Raw genomic sequence first — 23,438 nt, forward strand, 5'->3', positions numbered from 1 at the left:
CATTATTAGTATTTTAAAAGCATTAATTTAAATATGAAAAAAATTATTTTGAGCCAGCCCTGCATAAAGGCTCCACCTCCTCGCGTGGCTACAGTTTACAGTTAGCCAGTGATGGAATAATGTGGAAATGCATGTTGACGTCCAAAAAACTGAATAGGTCGTGCATATAGCTTTAGGCTACTCCCGGCACAAGTAGGTACTGATCTTGCCGCAATTTAAAACTTCATATTGATAAATGTGCCGTCATTTGTTTCTCCCGTAGAAAATTTAAATTTTCAAATCAGAATGCACAAAAAAAAATAATGACAAGATTCTTCAAACCCACAACAGTGTAAAAAAAACTTGGTTTGATTATTGATAATGATTTAAGATTTAGAGCCCACGTCAATTTAATTGTAAAAAATGTTATATTTTAAACTTTAAAATTAGAAAAAAGCTATGGGAGTCCCTTATGCTCTCAAATTTTAATTACTGCGGGGGTCGTTCACGAAACTCGGCTCGATAAGACATTGCAAATTCAAAACCATGACAACTTGCCGTTTCGTTAACGATTTGCAAATTATCTGAGTTTCGTTTTCGTGAATGACCCCCTGCTTAATTATTTACTATCCTTGCTTAGATCAGAAAACCAAATCCAAATTCCAGAAAATCCAAAACTGCTGTTGTAGATTTATCTTCAAACTTTGTAAATACGATCACATTTCTACAAAAATAAATGAACTCAAATGGCTGCGTGTGGAGAACATTTTTCAGTATCATCTGTCCATGTTTGCTTTTAAAATGTTTCTTACTAATCAACCTTTGGCCCATGGAGCCCAGATGCTAAAGAGCTTTTTAAAGATATAAGCAAGTTGCTGCTTGAAAAATCTGGTGTTTCCGAGTCCCCTAGCTATTTCCAGCAAAGAATAAGTATTGCTATCCAAAGAGGAAATGCTGCTAGTGTTTTGGGAACTGTGGCCAAAAGCTCAGTACTTGAAGAAGTTTTTTATTTGTTTAAAATTTAGTTTACGTATCATATAAATATTATACATTTTTACTAATAAAGTAGAATTTATCATCAACCAGCATATCTTAGACGAAAATTTAAATCTCGCAGAAGCCTACATGACGTTAACCTTCGGCATGTTTATAACTTGTCAATGCCAAAATATCATACTGCAATTTTCAAAAGATCATGTGACAAAAACCTGAATCATCACTAAACTAGAAGGAAGGTAGCGTATGAAATTCATGTTGCCTAAAACCAGTTTATAGCGGAACATTTACATTAGGAAAATATTACAAAAATTGCTCTCAGCACTTTTTTTTAAATCAAGTGTACCTACGTGCTTTGTCTAAAGGGCCCCACAGACTGCGTTTTTGTTCGACGAACAAAAATGAGGAAAATTATCAGGTTTACCCTGACTATGTCCGTCGAACTTGTTCGACAGACTTGTCAATTCGAGCAAATCTGAAGTGTGTGCGGTGAACGGTTTTAAAAAACGTCGGTTTTTGCAGTGGTGTAGTACCAAATAATAAAACCAGATTTTGGCGATTTGTATTTCGCGACAAATTATTGTTTGAAAATGACGGATTTTCGCCAGATTAACAGAAAGTTCTTACTGGAATTTATAGAACTCTTCACAGTCTTCCGTGTTTATGGAAAATATATGCTTTTATGGCTAATGCCGCCCCCAATGCATACAAATATAACTTGATATTTATTCATACATCTTCCGTTCATTCGTGCATTAATTAAAGGCACTCGCTCCTTCGTCGCTCGTGCTTTAAAAAATGCGCTCATGCGGGAACATCGTCTTCCCGCACTTGGTTCGTAAATAACTATTAAATAAAGCTGAAGTGTGTGTGCAACTCGTGTTCGTCGCAATTTCTGTCGGCTGTTGCAGTTATTTAGTGAAAAAAAAATTGTGAAGTTTTTTAATTTTTCACTAATGTTCAACAAATTGTCGTTAGTACGAAATACTCCAGCGCTTAAAGTTTTCCGGTTGAAAATGGGTAGGTACTTACAATAAAAAGAACATTCTGAAAATGGATATTTACTTACATAACTTCGCTATAGATACAATTCAATAAACACAAAAATAAATCTAAACAGTAAAAATAAATAATGCGTTACATTTCTTTACAAAATGGCATAACGTATTGTACATAAGACAATGAAGCAGAAAGTGTCGAACAAAACAACGATAACTGGTAGAAACGAAAGCGAAGGCCTGCGTCGATGTATATCAAAAGAGTCAAGAAACTAAAGAGCGAATCTCGATAAAGATACATTGACATTTATTATAAAGTTACATGAAATATTTTATCAGACACTCACTCGCACTTACAATCTTGTTACAATCATCAAATCATGAATCTTTGGCAGTTATCCTTTATTATACGATGAATATAATAATAATGTACAAAAATTGGTTGAACGTAGTTAAAGTAACTAGTTTAATTATTATTATTATTTGGACGAAACCCGTTGCTCACTCAACAAGCAACGCGGCACGCCTTCAAAGCCCAAGTATAAACAGCTATTTGATTATAAAAATTGTGTACAATAATCGAAGCTGTTGTCGGTAAAAATTATCCTAGAAAAATCTAAATTTATAGACGACTATTTTACCATTACAAGTTTCACATTAATATGTAAAATATTTTTGTTAATAATTACATCTTCTAACATTAAACTGACTTTATTATTTATTGTGACATTGTACTTAGCACCACCGAAAAATGGCAGTATCACTAAACCGACTATCCTCTGACACGGAACTGGTGAGCAAATTCTTCCATTTACTTTTTGAAAAAATTGAGGTTAGTGTGCTTTCCACTATTGTTCCCATGTTGTTGCTCTTGTGCCACGAATGAAAAGGTAATGGAACGACTTTGGCACAATTCAAATCAACATATCAGCGGTGAGAAAAACGGTCAACAACAATAATAATCGCAAAAGTTATTTACACTGTGAGATTTTTACACGGTCAGAATCTCTGGCCAAGAAATTGTCGTCTAGCTAAGGGTGGTGCGCGACGCGACAGCGCCGCGCATCGGAAGTCGCTTCAAGTTACCTTCGTTGGGTCCGCGTCGCTCGCAACTTAAAAAACTCCAAACAAAACCGAAAAATCCCTGGTCTATTGGTGATTCGCTGCCTGCATTTCCCAAAAGTTTAAAAAAAAATTACAACTCCGTCACAGCGTACAACTGACGCTCACTCTCACTGTTGGCGTAGACGGCCTCGCTGTGGGCCTGGTCTTGTATCTTGGCCGACCTGAACTGAGAGTGGTTGGGTTGCGCCGTGGCGCCCCTTTGTAGCGACCGGAACTGCACGCCCGGCTGGAAGGTGGTGGTGGTGTTGTCCTGCCACGCGCCTCTCTGTAGCGACCGGAAGTTAGCCGGATTGAGGGGCGTCTCGACGGTCTGCGAGATGGTGGCGGGCACCTTCGGCACCGCCGGCTGCTTCCTGGCCTTCTCGTCGGGCGTCTGCGGCAGCGGCCGCCGCCCCAGCGAGCTGAACTTCTGGATGTTGGCGGTACGCTGCTGGGTGGCCTCCGGCGCTGGTTGACGTTGCTGGTCGAACTTAAAACCTATGAAGTTTGGGAACTCCTTGCAGGCAGCCCTGCGACACACACGGTCAGTCTCGCGTCGCAACTTTCGTTCGCCGATTGTTTGTTTACCTGTCTCAGTAGAAGTCCGAGCTTTCCAGCGTCTTGCACTGTTTGCTCAGAGTCGCGTACTTTCCATTATTAGGTCCTGAGAGAGCGGGTTCGTGGTGGTGGGATGGGAGGCGGCCGAGAGTGTGGCCCCGGAGATGAGACATATGGGCCGCCCCTCGGTGGTGCTCCGACGGTCGCATGTCACACCCATCTCTGTAACGATAACATGTTGCATTGCACACATCTGACTCGGTAGACGGTTCGGGGTTCGCTCGCTCCTCCACTGTCTTCCTCTAATGAGTTACTCTTAGCTCTAGACATCTATGTACAAGCCACTGACCGTCTATACATCCATGCAAACGTTCCGATAATTACGTTCTAGATGTTTATGACTCGAAATGAACGAGGCGAAACGTTGGATGATGGCCGTTCAAAAACAGAATCAATCTCTAGCTTGACCACTTAGAAATAATGGATGACATGTCTTTGTGATTTTCCCAAAGAACGGACAACTAAATCTGTACGACATATTTAAAATTGAAAAACGTGGAACTGTTGCATTCAAAAAATTTCCAAAAAAGAAAAAACTTAACTCGTGACAAAATAGATCGGTTACGTTCGAGTCAGAGATATGGATATAATTTTTCCTGTTCCCTTCTTTTTATGAAAAAATACCATAATAAAAATAAAGTTAACTCTCTCAAAATTACAATATCAGAGTAAGCACACTTGCCGAAACCAAAGGTAAATTTTATTAACAGTTATTTAATTTTTTACGAAATTGTTTCCCAAGAGGCTGAAGTGACATAATTGCATTTATTTTCACAAAAAACTGGGGACAATTAGGGAAAAGAATGATTTATTCATGTTCTGAAAACAGCAAAAATTTGATATCGGTCTTTCAGATTTTCAAACAGAGCGCTTGAATGTACAATATAGAGACACGGAATTTCGGGGATCACTGTCAATATACTGTTAAAAAATGTAAAATATGCTTTACATTATTAACCTCAATGATTGACATGCGATTGACGTGAACAGAAAATAAATTTCAAAATTTGATTTTTGAATGTCACGTTGACAATAAAAAGTGATTTACATCGCAATTTTTTGAAGTTACAGAAAAATGATGCCCGAAATTCCGTGGCCATAACTGTATTATTCATATTTTGTACACATTGGACACAATCAATCAGAAAAATTTTAATTTGTGACTACCACAAAATTCCAAAATGACAGTGACGATCAAAATTAATTGCTGGCCATTGTAGATTTTTTTTTTTGTATCTTTAAGAACTGCAAGCCGGTCCTGTTCAACAAAACAAACCTTCACCCACGAAGTTTCGCGTTTGATTTTGAAATTTCCCGACTAAAATAAAAACTTCACGTTTAAAGTGGCAACTTCTCGGCCGAACCCGAGTTCACAAAGTTCAAAATTAAAATTTCATCTCGTCGACTAAAAATAAAATTGGAAACATCGAGCTATTGTTTTTTCTTATATATTTCGTCCGTATGCCTTCCTAAGGAACTCATAATTGTAGCCATCATCCAACAAGCACGAAACAGTGACATCCTACATGTCCTATGTTTGTCTTTGTCGAGACCTCGCGTATTAATTATTGCCCAACTACACATAAGAAAAATTAACGTGGAGAGCAGCTACCATGTTGACTTTGCGACAGCGAAGCGTCTAAACTTTCTGTTTATTCTACCGATAATGGAGGTAGCAACTGCCAAATTGGCAAACGGATTGTTATTAGACGATAACTGGCTCGATCGCTTGTGCTTCCGCATTTTTACGCTGAACTTGAGCCAGACACAAACGCAGAAAAATTATCCTAGACTGAGTACCTAATTACTTATGACCATAAATGAGAAAAGCAGGGCAATGCAACATTTTACATTCGTAAGAATGGGTAATTTACCAACTTTATTGCCAAACGCGACGCCATTAGTTAGAAGATTTTTCGCGGAAATGTCAAAGAAACGTCAACGATGTGCTATTGTTAACCTAGAAAACAACTTTTCGATTTCGGTTAAGTTTACAGACGTTTAATGTAATTGTAAGCAACAATTATCCCACAATAAGTGGTAAAATGAGTTTTACCATTAAAGATAAAGCTTTCATCGTTTAATTTCAAACCCTTATAACTTTTGCAATTTTTAAGTCATTGGAATTTCACAAGTGCTACCGTAAAGAGTGTTCGATTTAGATGCGAAAATGTACATATCGTTAAAAATTGATTAACAAATGCAGTAGTAGTGCGAACATAACGGGCGTGAACAGACCAACACATTAATGGCCATATTTTAGAAACTATCGCTTGTACAGAAACTTTTATAGAAAAGATTTTGTTCGAAATATACTAAGCCACAAGATTGGTCAGAATAATTTTTACCGTAGGAATAATCGTAAACATATTATTGTCAAAATATTTTCTTGCATCTTCTCATCTAGTCACTGGCGCAATTGTACGTATTGAAATTAATATTTACAAATAATGATTTATTGATAATAAACGGTTCTCTGTTACCTACCACACTGGTTACAACGCCGCAAAAAACTACCCTCTAACTTTACTTTATTATTAATCTAACAATTTGAAATTTCGTTGTACCAATTATTCATGTGTGCCAACCTATTTCAAAAGTATCACCAAATGTTGATCTGTCAATGCATTTAAGTCTACAAAATTACCAAATATTTATCTCTCCACCACACTTTGTACAGCAAACTCCCTCAAACCTTCTGGCGACTGGTCCTAAATTAATTGGAAAAACTTTTAGAGACAATAAATATTGACAGATTTTACTCCGACGACCAAAATCCGTTTAAGGCGGATGTAATTACTGGAAAACTTATACTTTCATTTATCGCATCTAAATCACATCTTTAATAACAAATAAACAATCCAATCTTATACGTATGTAATTACCATCAGGTTAACAACAACCATGAGTATTAATTAAATAACACTGGACTGACCTGCTTTACTCACATACGATCCACGCCCTAGAGATTCAACCAATCAGAAGGTGGTAATAAAATCCCTAAAACTTAACGACATTCCCTGATGAATTAATTAATTAATGACTCAATTTGGAGTTCGTCGGCTCCAAGTACTACGGAACGATCTGTACCTACTCAAAGTACGTACTTAATTCATTTTGATTGTTGTCATTCTGTGCCGCTTCCGCTTCTAAAATTAGCACGGAAAAACTCAAGTTCAACGGTCGGGGTTGCCAAATGCGTCACGCGGAAGCACACAATCGAGACGTACCCATAAAAAAGACGTGTTGACCACCACTCGAATTCGGTAGACGCTTACGCGTTCGACAATTAAATAAAAAAAAATGAAAAATGCGTGTACAGTAATGAATCGGCTTCATGCGGGAAAGGAGCTGAGGCATGCGTCCGATTATGCATCAAGGCAGACGTGTAGCTAGGTGGAGGAGTGTCAGGGGGATAAGACGACCCTTGGCTCCGTTGGAGAGTTCTTGCGGCGATGGCCTGGCTGGCTTGAGGCGGCGGTAAGTATGGATCGTTTTCGTTCACCTGGTGGTACTCTTTCCTAAACAAACATCAAAGCACACTTTTTAGAAAGAAATGTACAAAGTGGATCGGTTGGCCACCGCGGGAATTTCGTGTATTTACAGTGTTTGATAAAGAGAGGAAAAAATTGAGCATTTCGAAAAGTGTCGGCGATATTCAAATATTGGCACTTTAGGTGTGATTTAACGTTTGGAAGTGTAATTATTGAACGAGATGGACCTTTAGCCGCAACTTAACTGTGACTAATTTGTTTGTTTTAACTGTGCAAATCTTTAACGGCCTTGAATTTTGCACAAGTTTTGGGGATCACTGATTTCCGAAAGTGAGTTAATAAATGCGCCAACTGAACCACATGGAAAGGTGTCATCTATCACTTTCAATATAGAGAGTATGTATATGTATTTTATAAATGTTTTTTACGTCGAAGTTGGCTGTGAAATTTGCTAGCTACAGTATATTGCGTAATGATACTATTCTAAAAGTAAATTGATTTGATTACTTGTTTGCCTAAAATACCACAAATACATAATTCAAATTAAATCAGTTCACAACAAATCTCGTCTGCCCAACTGTAAAATGATAAAGACCAGAAATTATAAACAAAAAGAAAAGGTTTGTGGGTTATGCTGTTTTTTATTTTCTACCACCTTCGTGAAATGAATTCCTTCCTTTGAAAACGACACTTCCGTTGCCAACATTTGATTATTTTAAAATTTTGCAAAATATTTACAATCCGACATTAGTCACACGTGTTACAGTACAGCCGATCGTGGGTGTTTTACCCTGGCCAACGCTCACCTCTTCCTGATGTAGATCCAAGTGTGCGAATCGACCCAGACCAGGGCCGTCAACAATAACCCGGCCAGCACCGCCGACAACAACATCAGAGTCAACCCCAGTAGCCCCACGTTACACAGGGCCCTGGCACCTCTCAGGTAGTGAGCGTGCAGGGCCCTGCAGTCGACAGCCGTCGTCAGTATGGTGATCGTCGTGTCCGCCGAGTTGACTTCGTTCTTCAGCGAGCTGAACTTGGTCTCGAGCGACTTCTTCGGGAAGAGCTCCATGGCCGGCTGTTTCAGACTGTTCAGGTTCAATCTCATGTTCTCGATGGTGGTTTTGGCCTCGCGCAATCGCTGCGTGAATGGGTTGGCTCTGGCTCGTTCGCAGCTCGTGTAGTATCTGAGTATCTCTTTGGACAATTCCGTAGACGCTTGGTCCTCGATGAATTTATCTGGTGCTATACACAAATCTCCTAAAGCTACGCTAGAGGCGAGGTACACGCTCGCCATTAAATATGAAGCTATCACGGCCAACAGACCGCACACTGAGAACGCTATCAGGGCGCATCTGCTATGCCGAGCGACGCCGACCTGAAAAAAAAAACACCAGGATAAGATGATGACAAAGTTCAGGAGTAGAAGCGTTTTCGGGAGTTCAACCGTTGCGAACAGTTCAATAGACAACACTTTCAAATTATTTAAAAACTGACGACTTTGTGTAGTCTACATGCTGAAGAAGCTTTTATTGCAATATGTTCAACTGAGTTACTAGATACTATCTTGACGGGGTACTTTTTTTACAACTAGTACTTACGTAAAGAAGCTTTCCTGCAAAAGCTGCTTAATTTGGCAACTCTCAGTTTTTACGAAAAGGTTAATGTTACAATTTTTAAAACATTTTCACCACTCAATTTTTTTTACAGATCTTTCAAATAATATTAATATGCAATGAAAAAATGAGTTGAAAACACCACAGCTGATTTTGTTGTCTTCTAAAGTCCTCTCAAAGAAAAATGCAAAAATCTGATCAACTAAGAATAAACAGTGAATATCTTCACAGATATATCCATAAATTTCCACGCATCAGACCATCCTGGACAAAATTTCCGCAGCAAAAAATAACTAACACACGACAAAGTGTATTATAATCAGAAGAGAAATAAAGGAAAACAACTTTCAAATGCTTCAAAAAAATTTACGGAAAATCAATTGGACAGAAGTCTACAAAGACTGAGCGGTTCATTATTATTTATTTTTACTATACGCCCATTCTTCACAAAACATTATTATTATTATTAATTGAAAATATTGATTTCAGTGGTCTTCTGAACTACTGAAAAAATGTACGAACCTTACGTATTTGATGTGGAAATTATGTCAAATCTACCGAAATTAATGATTAGTTGAAAATCTTTTGAAGAAAACTTCAATTATGAAAACAAAATATTCAAACATTCTATTTTAGTGAAGATAAAAAACAACTCATACATTAAGACGTCTTTCAGACTTGCTAACTAATGGGAATTGACACTTCAGGAGTTCAGTGAAAATAATGGTTTGAAGAAGACTTTAGGGAATAATTTACATCCAAGCAAACTACGCTTCACAGAACAGAGTCTAACAAGAAGGAAAACTTTCAACAAGATCAGGGAGTTTCTCGATAATGATGTGGCAAATAATGAAAATTTATAGAATTATGACCGTTCACGATTTGAATATTAATTGACATCAGAACCAATCTAGAACTTCAGTGGAGCAAAAGACACTCAACACTAGTTCAGATTGGAATTTAAACAAAACCGTTGTACGTAATTCCAACTCATATGTCAGCAGATTGGCAAAATGAATGTATTATAGGCTCTTGTGAGGAAAGCGCTTCAAGTTTTGTATTTCAGATAAGGTACACTAGGTATTGTGGTACGAAATAATGGAATTATTGAAGCGTGTAGAAAAGCGGCCAACGAGCTACTAATGTAGTTTGGTGGTTTGGAGAAAATATAATTATTTCATTTGGTCGTGTTTAAGAGTCTAGTAACACCACGCGGGCTTGTCCTGAAAAATAAGTTTGAGAGATAGTTCCTCATTTGTCAAAATTAACGTTGTACGAGATTATGTTCTCTTGTAAAAATTGTTCAGAGCTCAGCTTTTCGAGAAGGAAGGATTTAAAGAACAGCACTTTGAGATTCACTCAGAAAACTGTAACATCTAAGAGTTAAAAGAAGACATTAATTAAATTGGATCAGAAATTAAAAGCCAAACCACGTGCTGATGATGACCTCAAATTTAATTTTTTCCAACAAGACGGGGTCGCTGCGTACACAATGTAAGACATCTTAAAATTTAATATGAGAATTTTTCGACGAGCGGATTACCTATTAGTCGGAATACACCGATACCCTCTCAGATCTTGTGATTTCTTTTTATGACCGTATTTAAAGAACTCCATTTTCCAGCAGCCTGTAGACAACCTGGATGAATTGCAACACATAATAATGGAAAAAATTAATGAAACTAGTAACTTTAACCATATAAATTGTTTATTCAATTAATGAAAGTTCATTTGATGAAAATTTATTGTTTATGACAAACCCAAAAAGTGAGGTGCAGGTTAAGTTGATGACAGAACAGAATTGACAGACTGACGAATGGTGCGTTCACAATCGACTCTTCAACGCCTACTATGAGGTAAAATTTTAAAAAACACCCAATAGTATATTGGAATATAAGGTTAATAAGTTATAACAGAATCGGGATGATTTCCGAGATTCTATGCAAATAAGCATTCAATGTATGGGCGTAGACGTCTCAAACGCTATAATAAATCATACCTCATGACTTTTAGACGTTGGAGTTATAATTGTGCATTTTATTATTACCTGAAAATGGAGAAAATGTATAAAATAAACAAGAGCAACATTTTACATTGGTAAAAATGGGTAATTTACCAGCTTTATTGCCAAACGCGACGCCACTGGTAAGCAGATTTTTCGTTGAAATGTCAAAGAAACATTAATTTTAAAGCAAGGGTTTTCTTGTTAACTTTGAAAGAAAGTTTTCGATTTCGGCAAAGTTGTAATTGTAAGCAACAATTATTCCAGAATAAGTGGTAAAATGGGTTTTACCATTGAAGATAAAGCATTAAATAAAATTTGTTTCACAGTCTAGGACTAATAACAAGGCGGTCTCTATTTTAACAGGCCAGGACACTGGCTGTGTTGCCAAATTTCTTAGTGGGCCATTCCATAGCATCCTGAGTTTGAAAAATATTGGCACTTCCATAGAAAGGCGGTTCATTCAAAAATCATTTTGACAAGACAATTAATTGTGCAATTATTTCAGTAATTGAAAAATAAATATGCCACACAAATGTTGTGTTCTCGTAGATACCCAATTGCTTCAAGTAAGTCTTCCTACGTTAGCGTTTTCAAATTCCCATCGAAGAAGATTAGAATGCAAGAATGGATGCGGATTTTGGAACTAGAAAACTGGCGCGTGAGGTCTTTGTTGCTCGTTCCATTAGGTCTAAAATCCATTTTAAATTATAAACCTGTATTGATGGTAGGGTCCATACACCAGAGTGGGTAGCTTTTGCAGTTCTTATTTATTTTTAACAATTCATACTGCACCTTTATTGGTCTTTAATGGTCTCTGTGTACGACTTTAGAAAAAAAATCTTGTCCTCAGCTGTACAGTGTACAGGTGGCATGCGTTGGAATTTGCACTCGAGCTAATGCAATCAAGGTAAACTAAAAGGACTTCTATCTTCATTTTGGATAGGACACTTGTTCGGAATACAGGACTCTATGAAATATTACTAACAATAGCTATCTTATAAAACAGGATACACATAATTACTTTGACTTGGTCACCTGATATACTTTGACTGAAGTAAAGTTGCAATACGAGAATTAGAAAAATCTTTCAGTGATGATTAACTGTCAGCTGACAATGACAAAACAGTGAGTGACAGTGAGTGATCACAAAACTTCAAAACTAGTAACTTTTTTTAAAGGTTGGCGAAGCAACGTTGTCAGACGTTAGTGGGCCATTCCACAGACAACTTCTGAAGTCAGTGTCACGGTCTGTTAAAATAGAGACCGCATTGCTAATAGATTTTTCGAGAGGTAGGCAACCAATAAAACGACTGTCTATATCAAGCTAAGACAAACGTTTCGATAAAACAAAAGATGAAGTCGCATTCTTGATGATCATGATCACCTTGTATGATCACGCAATATAGGATCCAATAATGTAAAAAGTTTCTAAAACGGACAACAATTATGAAATGTAACAAAACGAAAATAAATTTATTCAAAAAACTTCTAAATTTGGTAGAATTTGGCATGTTAACTTCTTTAGCAAGGACTGCAACACATTGAAATCTGTTCTCCCATTATTACCAACTCCTTGTATGTAGTGTTTTTTATTAATCGCATTCGTACAAGAAATGTGGAAACTAAAATTCTCTACGCTAAAATATGTACCTTCAAATTGTCTCACGTCCTTCTTTATTATCGACAGTTTGAACACCCTCCCGGAGTGAAGAAAAAGGAGTTGCCGCAAACATCCTACCAAGATTAGAACAAAACCTCTCATGGGAAACACAAGATCTACGGGAAACGAGATCTAAGATCTAAGCGAAAAAAGATTAGATCTATTTGAAGATAGTTGCTGTGTAAAATATTTTAATTTTACCTTTGGTGAATTGAATTCATTGGAGATGTGAATTACCAAATTCACAGTATAAAATAAAGAACGAACTAACTATAAAATAAAAAATGGAGATGATGCATGGATGTACTGCATGAGAAAAGTGGAGAAATACGAGTATTTCCAAGAAAAATACATTTCTGAAAACAGAGATTGAGGAGAACATGTTTCAGCGGTTTCTAAGAGTGACAACAATGCTTCAAGAAAATACGAAGTTGCAAAAGATTCAAAAGTCAAAGGATATGTGGAATTTAAATTAGAAAATGAAGATTTTTTTATGATGTCTTACCGCCAGAAAAAACGATGTATACTTAGAAGAAGAAAACAGCAGTCGTAATAAAGTGGTAAAAAAAACAATACAGTTACTTGCAGTAACCTATCATAAATTTTTTAAACATTCTTTTTGGACAGCACATATTTTCTGAAAAGAAAAATATTTACTAGCGTACTGTAAGAGCTATATTACACGTAAGGCGACATCTTAAAACTCATGAATTGAGCTCGTAACGTGTGTTCAAAAAAATTGTGATCAAATGGCCTGGTTCTTGCTTTTGTTACTGTTAATGTGTCAAATATTTCGTGAAACAGTGTAGAATGCAAAGTGGAAGTAGTCGGCCATTATTTCAGTATTTCAGAAACCGTTGACAGTGTTAGGGATATAAAATAAAATGAATCGAAAACTGTAATTTGTCATTTATTGTAACAAAAAAAGTATGCTAAAAATGAGGTTATATGTCTGAAGGATAGGCAAGCTACGTTTGGAGAAGAAAGAGAACCACGGCCTGCTTGAGCACACATTTATCTCAACGCTCGTTATTTGACACAGAGCACGCGAAATTTTGAAAATGCAAAAAAATATATGTACTAACGTAATCTACCAAAATGGTTAGTCTGAAATGGTAAAAAAATCGTAATTTCTTATATTTTCGAAAAATGTGCACTTTACGTTCTCATTTTGCTTATTTCTCAAATGGGTGTCAAGGGAAGGTGTTTTCATTTCGTAATAGACTCTTGAAAATATTTCTACTGTTGTACTCACCAGCAATATCACACACAGAATGAGGAGAACACTCAAGATCGCCATCGTGAGCGGCCATCTGATGGCCTCCACCTTCTCCCCGGCGCTAATCTTCGGCATCAAATCCATGCCGATCAAAGGCTGTCTTATGTCGGCCGCTGCGTTGGCGGCGATGGAATTATTCTGTATCGTCTTTTCTAAATAACCTAAAGCTTGTTTGTACAGGGTCATGTTCATAACCGGCTCGTCGAAGATGTCACGCAGGTGCACGAGCTGGGCGCCGGCTTGCACCCTCAGCTGGCGTTCGATGGCTTCGGTCTGGTTTCGGATCTTCGAGACGAGGATGTCGACCTGTCTGCCTTCGTCGAGGAGTCGGACGACACCGTTGTGGAGGTCGTCGTTGCCGTAGAGGCCGAGGCCGACGGCGGCGCAGCACAACACCGACACGATCGCCAGCGACACCTTCAGAGCGGAGATTGAGCGCGAAGGACGCGGCTTGCGGTCGCAACATCGCGTCAACAGGTATATCAGCAAGACCAAAAGGGTCAGGATGAGCCATGCCGCAGGGACCGAGCCCAAGATGCCCAAGCTCTGAAACCAAACGGACAAAATGTAAGTTCGTGTGTCCCAAAACGAACTGTCTTTTCTTTTTTTGTGTGTAAAGTGTCTCATTAAAATTTGAAACAAACAAGCCTGAAATCCAATTAAAGTAAGCACGACGAGTTGTAGCAGGAATATGCGGGAGCTTCGTGTGAAGCAGGTAATTAAAATTTAATTTTAATTAAAATGCCTTGTATGTACTTGCGCTATAATCCTAGAGTGGGAATTAGTTCTCAGCGTAGGCTGTAATACGAGTATATGGAAAGCTAAGCGCATAAAACAATATTTTTGTAGATACGAGGAAAGAACATATGTATTTTGATTATAAAAGCAATTAACACGATACAACTATCCTCGCAGGTTTCACTTCTTTTCGTCCATTTTCCGCAATCCTTCATTTGCACCGAATTCACACCCTCAAATTACAAAATCCAAACAATACACCAGCCTTTTTGCTAGCACCATCGCGTCGACTCCTACTTATTCCCCACTTCAACTTATCTTCGCGTACTTATCAACTTCACAAACACAATTCAATCCTCGAATGGAGCTATGGATTTATTCGAATTAATTCGCGAGGCCGCCACTCCAACATGCCGGACATCCAACAAGTTTTGCGGCGGCAGCATCTCCATTCGCTCCATTAAACCTGCCTCGTTTACTCCACCAGGAGAAATTTTCTTTTTCAGAAATTTCTTTTCACAGCGTTCGCACATAAAAACACTTTCCGACAAACTTTCTCGATCAATTTTGACCACGAGTCAAAAACAACAAAACAGAAAAATAAAAAGAATCAAATGCGTGACATATTAAAAAATATCTATGTTTCCTAATTTAGGTTTTTTTTTACATTTTGCAAATGCTAATGAGCTTTTAATTTTGGACATTTAAAGACTAGTAGGCGTGAGATTGTTCTATTTCCATTGTTGACAGTGTTGCTCCAGACGATTTCACAACACAAATAATATTCGACCGAAGTAACACAAGCAACTACAACTAGCAATTAAACAGACAACCCCTTGAATAAAGGAAAAAACATTTCCACGTGAAAAATCGTTATTAATTTATCATTCTGCAATAGACGGAATTGAATGAGTATTTGTTCAACTCCAAGCTCACCCACTGGTTGTCCCATTTAAGTAATAGTCGAGTCAAGGTTTTTACTTCTTAATCTTCAAGAACAGGTCCGATTTTGATGTTTTTTTTTTAATATTTGTTTTCGTATATTATGTACACTGACCGGCGAAAAAAGTGGGACACCAAGAAAAATAATATTATAGTAACATCATTCTTACAAAATTAAGTAAAAATGATGTCATTACTTGTATTCTGTTCTTAAAAATATACTACCTAACAAAGATGTCATTTGAAAGGCTTCAATTAACACATTAACAACAGAAAAGAAAAATACAATTATAAAAAATAAATATGTAAACAAGGAACATGAACGCCTCTACTTAATTCAATATTTGGTATTCCCGCATCTTGCCCTTATGACAGCTTCTAGCCTTCGTGGCATTGACTCGATTAAGTGCTGAATTTCTTCTTGAGGCGTATTATCCCATTCTTCTTGCACGACTTTTCGAAGCTCTTGAAGAGACACCAGCTCACCACGCCGCGCTCTAACCTGTTTACCGACAACGTCCCATAGATGCTCAATGGGGTTTAAGTCGGGACTACGTGCTGGCCAATTCATTGTATGTATCAATTCTTACATCATGAAGATAATCTGTTACAATTCGAGCAGTATGTGGGCGAGCATTGTCGTGCATGAAAATGAAACCATCTCCTGCAAACTGGGCAAAACCCACGACATGGTCTTGTAGGACCTTCTCTATATACCTATGGGCTGTTAATGTGCCTGTTTCAATAAAAACCAACTCTGTACGGGCTTCCCAAGAAATACCTCCCCATACCATAATTGATCCTCCATTAAAACTGAGCCTTTCAGAAAAATTGTAAGGTGCATAGCGTTCTCCTGGTCTTCTCCAAACTCTCGCCCGTCCTTCTGGAGATCAGAGAGCAAATCTCGACTCATCGCTAAAGAGTACCGACTTCCATTGCTCTAAATTCCAATTTAAGTGTTACTGTGCAAAAAGTAATCTGGAAACCTGATGACTTCTGAGAAGTTCTGGTCCAGTTGCTGTTCGACAGGGCCCTAAATTTGCTTCGCCAAGTCTTCTTACAGTCCTTTCATTCACGTTGATCTCTCGTTCCCTTTCCAGTTGATTTCTTATCTCAACTGCCGTCATATGCCGATTTCTCAAACTAAGCATCGTAATGTATCGATTATCACGAGCGCTTGTACTTCTTCTACGTCCTGATCCAGGTCTTCTGGTGTACCCTCCAGTCTGACGAAAACGAAGTACGGCTCTATGGACACTGGATCGTGCAAAACCAAGAGAATTCGCAGCTTCGCGAATGCTGAAGCCCACGTGGACTAGAGTTATAGCTCTGGCAGAATCTTCTTGCGATAATGGCATTTCAATGACAAAATGACAACTTGAATAACAAATTTGTGAAAATTCCATGACAACAATGTCAGAAATGCTTTTTTTTAGGATGAAAGAAAATCAACGCCACATGAGATTTTAATAGATTTAAGAAAAACTCAACAATTGAAAGGTAAAACCCAGTAAATCAAAAGAAAATTGTGGATAATAGGAAATAAAACAAAAATAAACTTTTGGGATAAAAAAAATAACCTACATATTTAAATATAAATGATTTTTTTTAATGTCCCACTTTTTTTGCCGGTCAGTGTATTTGAAATCCGAAACATTTTGGTGGGAGCACTTAAATATGTCTATTGTTTAAACAATAATTTTGCTATTTATGGAAAAAATTCAGTTTTTCACGATATTTATTCCAAAGGGAATATTTTATATTGATTTGATATTAACGTCGTGTCTTCGCGACCCGAACAGAGGATAAAGCAATCAAGTATACTCGTACAAGTATACAAGAAAAAAAAAAGAAATCGAGACGGTATGTTGAATGATAACAACATTTTTCAACATTAAGATGTTCCGTAATTTTCTAAAATAAAATGTAGATTTGGTGGTGAAACTTTGGGTTGGGTTATTTTTTGTAGTGAAAAATATGTATACAGGGTGCGTCCTAAAAAACGCAAGGCATTTGCACAAGGTTTGAATGGTGGGAAACGATCTAGGAGGACGCCCTGAGGCTGTCTAGCCTGGAAAAAATGCGAAAATTCCAGAAGCAATTAAAGTGAACAATATAGGTAAAAGCATCCTCGACGTATTCTCGTTGTTAGTGGTCAATCACCGTCCGGGCACGCACTCATTTTCTTCCGGCAAATTAAATTGTCGATCCAAACTCCCGTCAATTTTTAAGAAATCTTCCAAACAAGACGACAGAACACAGTTTCCACCGTCGACAAATCGAATTTCCCGACACAAATTGACAATAGTCTCTGGAGCACCGCCTCGCCTGTGTCCGTCGTCGGATTTTAAAAAGCCACCATCAATCTTCAATGTAGACCTTTCAACAAATTTTATGTTGTTTATGCAGTCTCGGAGATAATGCATCGGTGTTTGCCTGGAGGTTTTTATGACTCTGTTTAGACAAGACAATTAAACAGAGGTTGTTGGACTCGGCGGCGGCATCGAGGGTGGCCAATTACGGCACCGAAAACACCCAACAAACCGACTTTCCCGTCGACCTCATTAAATCCCCCGGGAATAATGAAAAGTCGTTCGATTGGCGTTTCTGATTGGGGATCGGCACCCGTATTTGGTCGCTTCCACGACGAGATCTGAATGCCGAACAGCTGCACAGGAAACAAACAATTGGACCCTCTCGCATCTTCCTGCCCAAGGAAATGTACGTTTGTGTGCGTGCGGTGCTGGAGGCAGAGAATGACCCGCTTTGAATCACGATTGGGATGACGGCACGATAGAAAAATTCTGATTAGATGACGAGTGGAGGGTGGTGCAGACGGGGAAGTCGCAAACATCGAAATTTCTCCGGTGGAAATGCGACACAAAAATCTAGGTGGGTGTGGTTAAGCGAAGAAAGAAAAAAATGAACAAGTGAGAAAAATTGGAAAGTTGACAAGCAAAATGTCTTGTATGGTTGTGGTTATTAGGTTGAGAGAAGAGAAAGAATTCCAAAACCACAGTTCTTTCAATTGTATTTCGGAAAACGTTAACTGATTTGATTTCGGAAAATGCAGTTTGTACATACTTCAGATTGTTAAATTATTTACCAGAAAACATAATTTATAATTCAGATTAATAATAATGTTAATTATAATAATTTCAGTGGTACATCAGATTAGTTAATCTGATTTCACGAAATAATTATAATTTGCAATTCAGATTAATACATACATTGTATTTCATAAAGTCTCAATAGTACTTATAATAAGTTGTGTTTCAGATTAGGACAGCTTTAAAATACCTAAGTTCACGCAGCAAAGCAAACTAGATAACGCTTTTTAACTGTATTACAGAAAACGTTAATTCTAATTGAGATTCCAGACCGACCAAGAATGTGTCATTTTCAATGTCAATAATATTAGAGATTGGCTGACATTCTCCCAATTTCTGGCTGGACGAATATACCTACTTCCTTTTCTAAATCTTGTTTAACATTCCGACAACTTCCTCTTCAAATCTATTTTTGTTTTCAGCTTATCCTCTAATATCATCTCCTATATTTTATAAGCCGCGTTTAAGCCCCGTGAATCGATACATTAGCCCCTCACGCATCATTTATTTGAGAAACCTCCTCATATATTATTTATCACATTTTTGAGACGGCCGAGTATTTCTCTACGGAGGATGTACGCCGCAAATATTTTGATAATTAAGGAAAATTTTACAAAAATATTCTTTAGAAATTTAACCATTTCAAAACAAAGTAAAAAGATCTAACATTTTTTGTAAACTTCTTAAATTTTGTAAATTTTTTGTTGCTTGTCTAAAGTAAAGAAATTAATAAACATAGTTGTATTAAAGGTAAACTTTTATTACCGGTGATAACTGATAATGATGCTTCATTCCACTTCGCTTTTGTAAAAGTACGCCTGGTCATTGTTCACTTTAGCTACTTTTGGAATTTTCCCGTTTTTTCGGGCTAGACAGCCTCAGGGCGTCCCCCTACATCGTTTTCCACCACTCAAACATTGTGCAAATGAATTTTCCTTACCCTTTAGTTATACTAAGACATTGGCGCGACCTTGACGCGACCTCGAAACACAACAGGAGAGAAAAAAAGGGGCATTTGCACAAGGTTTGAATGGTGGGAAACGATCTAGGAGGACGTCCTGAGACTGTCTAGCCAGAAACAACGCGAAAATTCCAGAAGTAGTTAAAGTGAAGAATTACCGTACGCCTATATTTTATTCACATGTAAATTTTAATGTTAATAAAAAAAGACATAATTCTGAAAGAAAATATTCCACTAATTATCTAAAACGCAGATTTTATCGAACAGACTTTTTTTCTTCAACTGACGAAATGGTGTACTCCAGACAGATAATTTGGAGTGTTTGAATTTAACATCTGCTTGGAAATTATTTTAGCTTTATGGGTAAACAACTTTAGTATAATTGAACGAAATGTTTAAACTATAATTGTACTCGTATCAACCCATACTAAAGGTCAACAAAAAATTGTGCAAACATTTTCTAACGAAATAATTAATTAGAAAAGACTCCTAAATGTATTGTTAGCTAGAGCATAAACACGTCACGTCAATACGAGGGCTACCGAGGGGGTTTACCATCAGCATCTCTTTCTAGCTGTCAGATTGTTAATATTTAACACAATATGTGGAATCTAAAATATAGCGAAGTCTATGACCTGATAGATTAAACATTACATTCTCGTGGTGAAGGAAGATACCAAAAAAGTTCTTATAACTTCGGTTTTTTGAATTAATCCTTTATGTGGCGATCATTAATCAAGTGACTTTGTTTTTCAAATTTCACATACTACAAACATCTAATAAATCACCACTTTCGACATTATAAAAATTAATAACCAACAAGATTTTTTTTCACTTTTCAAGCTAGACGTTTAATTTCATTTAAAACAGACGGACGGCGCCAAATCTCCGGTAAGAAAAGTCTCACGAGAATTTCGCTGATCCTTGTCAAAAGCTATTTCCGATTAATGAAACACTCACATCAACTATGCTCTTGATTAACCGCTGGTGATATTTTTATCCACGTATGATTCAGTCTACGATTTGGTTCTAGTTTTACAACCCCAAGTGAAGTAATGAAAAAAAAAAAACAACTAAAAAACCTATAATATTGTAACGTTTTCTCACAATGGGTTCGTAGATTTAAAAAAACTTTCTAAAAACTTGTTACTCAATTTTGGGAAATCTGTTCTATAGATAGAACACAGAATCGGTCTCAATTGTGACCTTTGAGGAATTCTGCGCGGTAGATGTACACTTCTGTGCAATAAAATTAAGCACATCAAATATTTTATTGTTTAAATGGCACATGACGAAATTCCTAGCAACAATGTTTTTTATGTAGCTAAAGCAGTTTTTTTAGGAATGCCAAAATGCCGCGTCGTTTAGACAACAATTCAAAAATGTTTTCAAATGTTTTATCAATTATAATAGACCCTTATTATAAAACTAAAATATTGTAAAAAATAGTCATACTCATAAGACTTGTGCTTGTACTTAATTTTATTGCACAGAAGTGTACGTCTGGGCGTAGAGAGTGGACATATCAGAATCAAGCGTGGCGCTATTCACTCTTATAAACTAACCAAAGCTTGTTCTTTCTCTTTCTACAATAGCAAAAACTATTGGCATTGTATCTTTCTTGATTGTTCTTTCTGTGACTCCTTAGAGTAGGTATATGGTACCGAGTGAGACTTTGTAACTATGTTGCTATTGGAAACCCTTGATCGTGGTGTCGGTACTGTAATGGTACTTGGAAGAATGTGAAAGTCGAAGATACTAAAAGAGAAGTTTTAACAGAACAGTCTAAGGGCTTTGAAGAAATATGTTTTTCTGTTGCATTTTCTATACTTTTTCGATGGTTCTGTCACTCTTCACTGAGAGAAATGGTTCACACTGGACCACGTTCGCTCCATTTCTCCCTTCCTTTGGTCGATCAAATTTCGGAAATGCCTCTGTCATCGTTGTTTTCGATCGAACCGGGCCGAGCCAGGTCAGATCTTAATTAATTTCAACGCAAAAAGCTGCCAACGTTCCGGATTAAAATCTAACGTGGCGCACCGAAGACAGGTCATGCATGAGACAATCTCCTATCACCGTGAAATATCTCGTTTCATGGTGCTATTAACTGCATCGAACACAAATAATGCCCACCATTTATGGCACAGTTGCACCGTTCCCTCCTATTAATTTTTCAGTTAATCGCCATATTGTGCGCTCTCTTTCGGTCGATTAATCTAAAAAACGTGACGTTTCCCTGGTTTATCGTCATTGTTTCGAGTTTTAAATGCCCTCGCCGGGGACGCTCCTTTTTTCCCGGATCTGGAAAAGTCGGAAAACTCTACTCCCAACTCCTTGCCGGGAAACTTTACGGTCGGCCGTTAACGCGGCAAGATTTATGTGCCATGGCCGTACCGAACAGATATAATTTTGTTACTTTTCAGCGGTTGCGGAGGGTTGTTCGGCGAGTTTTCGGGAGCGGTTTCGTACATGGGGCGACCGTTGCTCAGTCGGACCGACAAATTTCCACGGCACTAACGTCGTTTATCTTAGGGACACATTTACGGAGACGTAATGTCAAGAATTCCGGTGCATTAATGAACGACACACGCTGCTGGGGAAAGAAAGGCGCAAACGAAAATTTATGTGAAAGGGAAAAGTGGAAAACGAATAAACGTCGTCGTCAAGTACTGGTTCACGAGCACAAAGACCCAAAAGACTAAATTTACAAACCAATAAAGTAAAATAAAATCTTCATCTTCCGACGAAAACAAAGATATAAATAGACGATAACTACACCACTGACAAGGCTAACAGGATCAAGTGTACAAGCAATTTTCAATTTTTTTTCTTTTTTTCATCACCGACGGATTAAGATTTTTATTTTGAACATACGTACATATTATACTACGTATTTCTATCACTTCGATAGGTCACAAAAACCAAAGGAAAGACCAATTGAAATCGAAAGTTGTGGAAAAGTGTTATCGGATCAGCGTGTAGCTACTTGAATAGTTTAGCGAATTTTCAAAATGTTGGATTTGTTGTTTCCATTGCTTGTGACATCCAATTATTTTGTTTGTTTCGTGTGAGAATTTACAAATTAAAATCTTTTCTAGTTCATTATAAAATAGCAAAATTGAGCATTTTGTTCAATTTAAAACAATTCAGTACTTTTTTTAACTTAACTTTGAAACTATTCGAAAATGTAAATAGGTATATTAATCACACTGTTGAAATACAGCGATTGTTAAACAGGATTAAATTTAAATTTATTTAATGCTAAACAACTTTTTTACATTGTAATGTGCAGAACAATGAGAAATATACAAACAATAATATGAACTTTGTAACTTAATTTTCTTAAATTGCATTTTGGCGAATTTACCAACTCACAAAATAAACAAACAAACAATAATGATGTAACAAAGAATTGGTATTTGTTTTTTATAAATTATGGTTGTAATTGTAATAATATAACTGTAATTCCCTTCATACAAATTAATTTTATTCCTTTTGTTCACATTAAAGACATTTATGGATTATGGAAAATTTCGCAAGGTCCTTAAGGACACCAAATACAATTCCATCTTTAGTTTGTGATATTGATAATAATAAAAACCACATTCTGTGCTCGTTGTTTACTTTATTTAATTATACACATCGATTTTGATCCATGTATGATTATAGTCGAGTCAATGAAGCTGAAAAATGGCTAAAACTTCGTAATCCTCAAGAACAGCTCCAATTTTGGTGATTTTTTTTAAATGTGTTTTTTTACATATACAGTGAGCGGCAAAAGTATGGAATAAATTCATTAAAACTTAAACAAAATTTTTTTCAAAAAAATCTTTGAACAGGTCAATTTTAGTTTATAAAAATACATGTTTTAGTATCAAAGAAAATTCCAAGCAGTCATTTGTTTTCGAGTTATCATGTCATCGATAGTTTTTTTAAAT

The 23,438-nt window shown here is 37.0% G+C and overlaps 1 protein-coding gene across 2 annotated transcripts in view; it reads right to left on the minus strand.

Annotated features, from left to right (window-relative positions):
* Positions 1–2,020: 2,020 nt before the first annotated feature.
* tty (tweety) overlaps positions 2,021–23,438 on the minus strand; it is a 53,436-nt gene continuing 32,018 nt past the window's right edge. Inside the window, exons 3-7 of one of the 2 annotated variants that reach the window (XM_069059268.1) lie at positions 13,726–14,295; positions 7,996–8,567; positions 7,121–7,216; positions 3,666–3,857; positions 2,021–3,607 (exon numbers count right to left, since the gene is read on the minus strand). In XM_069059268.1, coding sequence (XP_068915369.1) covers positions 3,671–3,857; positions 7,121–7,216; positions 7,996–8,567; positions 13,726–14,295 — 1,425 coding nt within the window. In that variant the 3' untranslated portion in view covers positions 2,021–3,607; positions 3,666–3,670. Of the gene's footprint in view, positions 3,608–3,665; positions 3,858–7,015; positions 7,217–7,995; positions 8,568–13,725; positions 14,296–23,438 lie in introns of both variants that reach the window. The other variant, XM_069059267.1, reaches the window with a different exon arrangement.

Source organism: Tenebrio molitor, chromosome 9 (assembly GCF_963966145.1).
Source record: "Tenebrio molitor chromosome 9, icTenMoli1.1, whole genome shotgun sequence".
NCBI classification, from domain to species: Eukaryota; Metazoa; Arthropoda; class Insecta; order Coleoptera; family Tenebrionidae; genus Tenebrio; species Tenebrio molitor.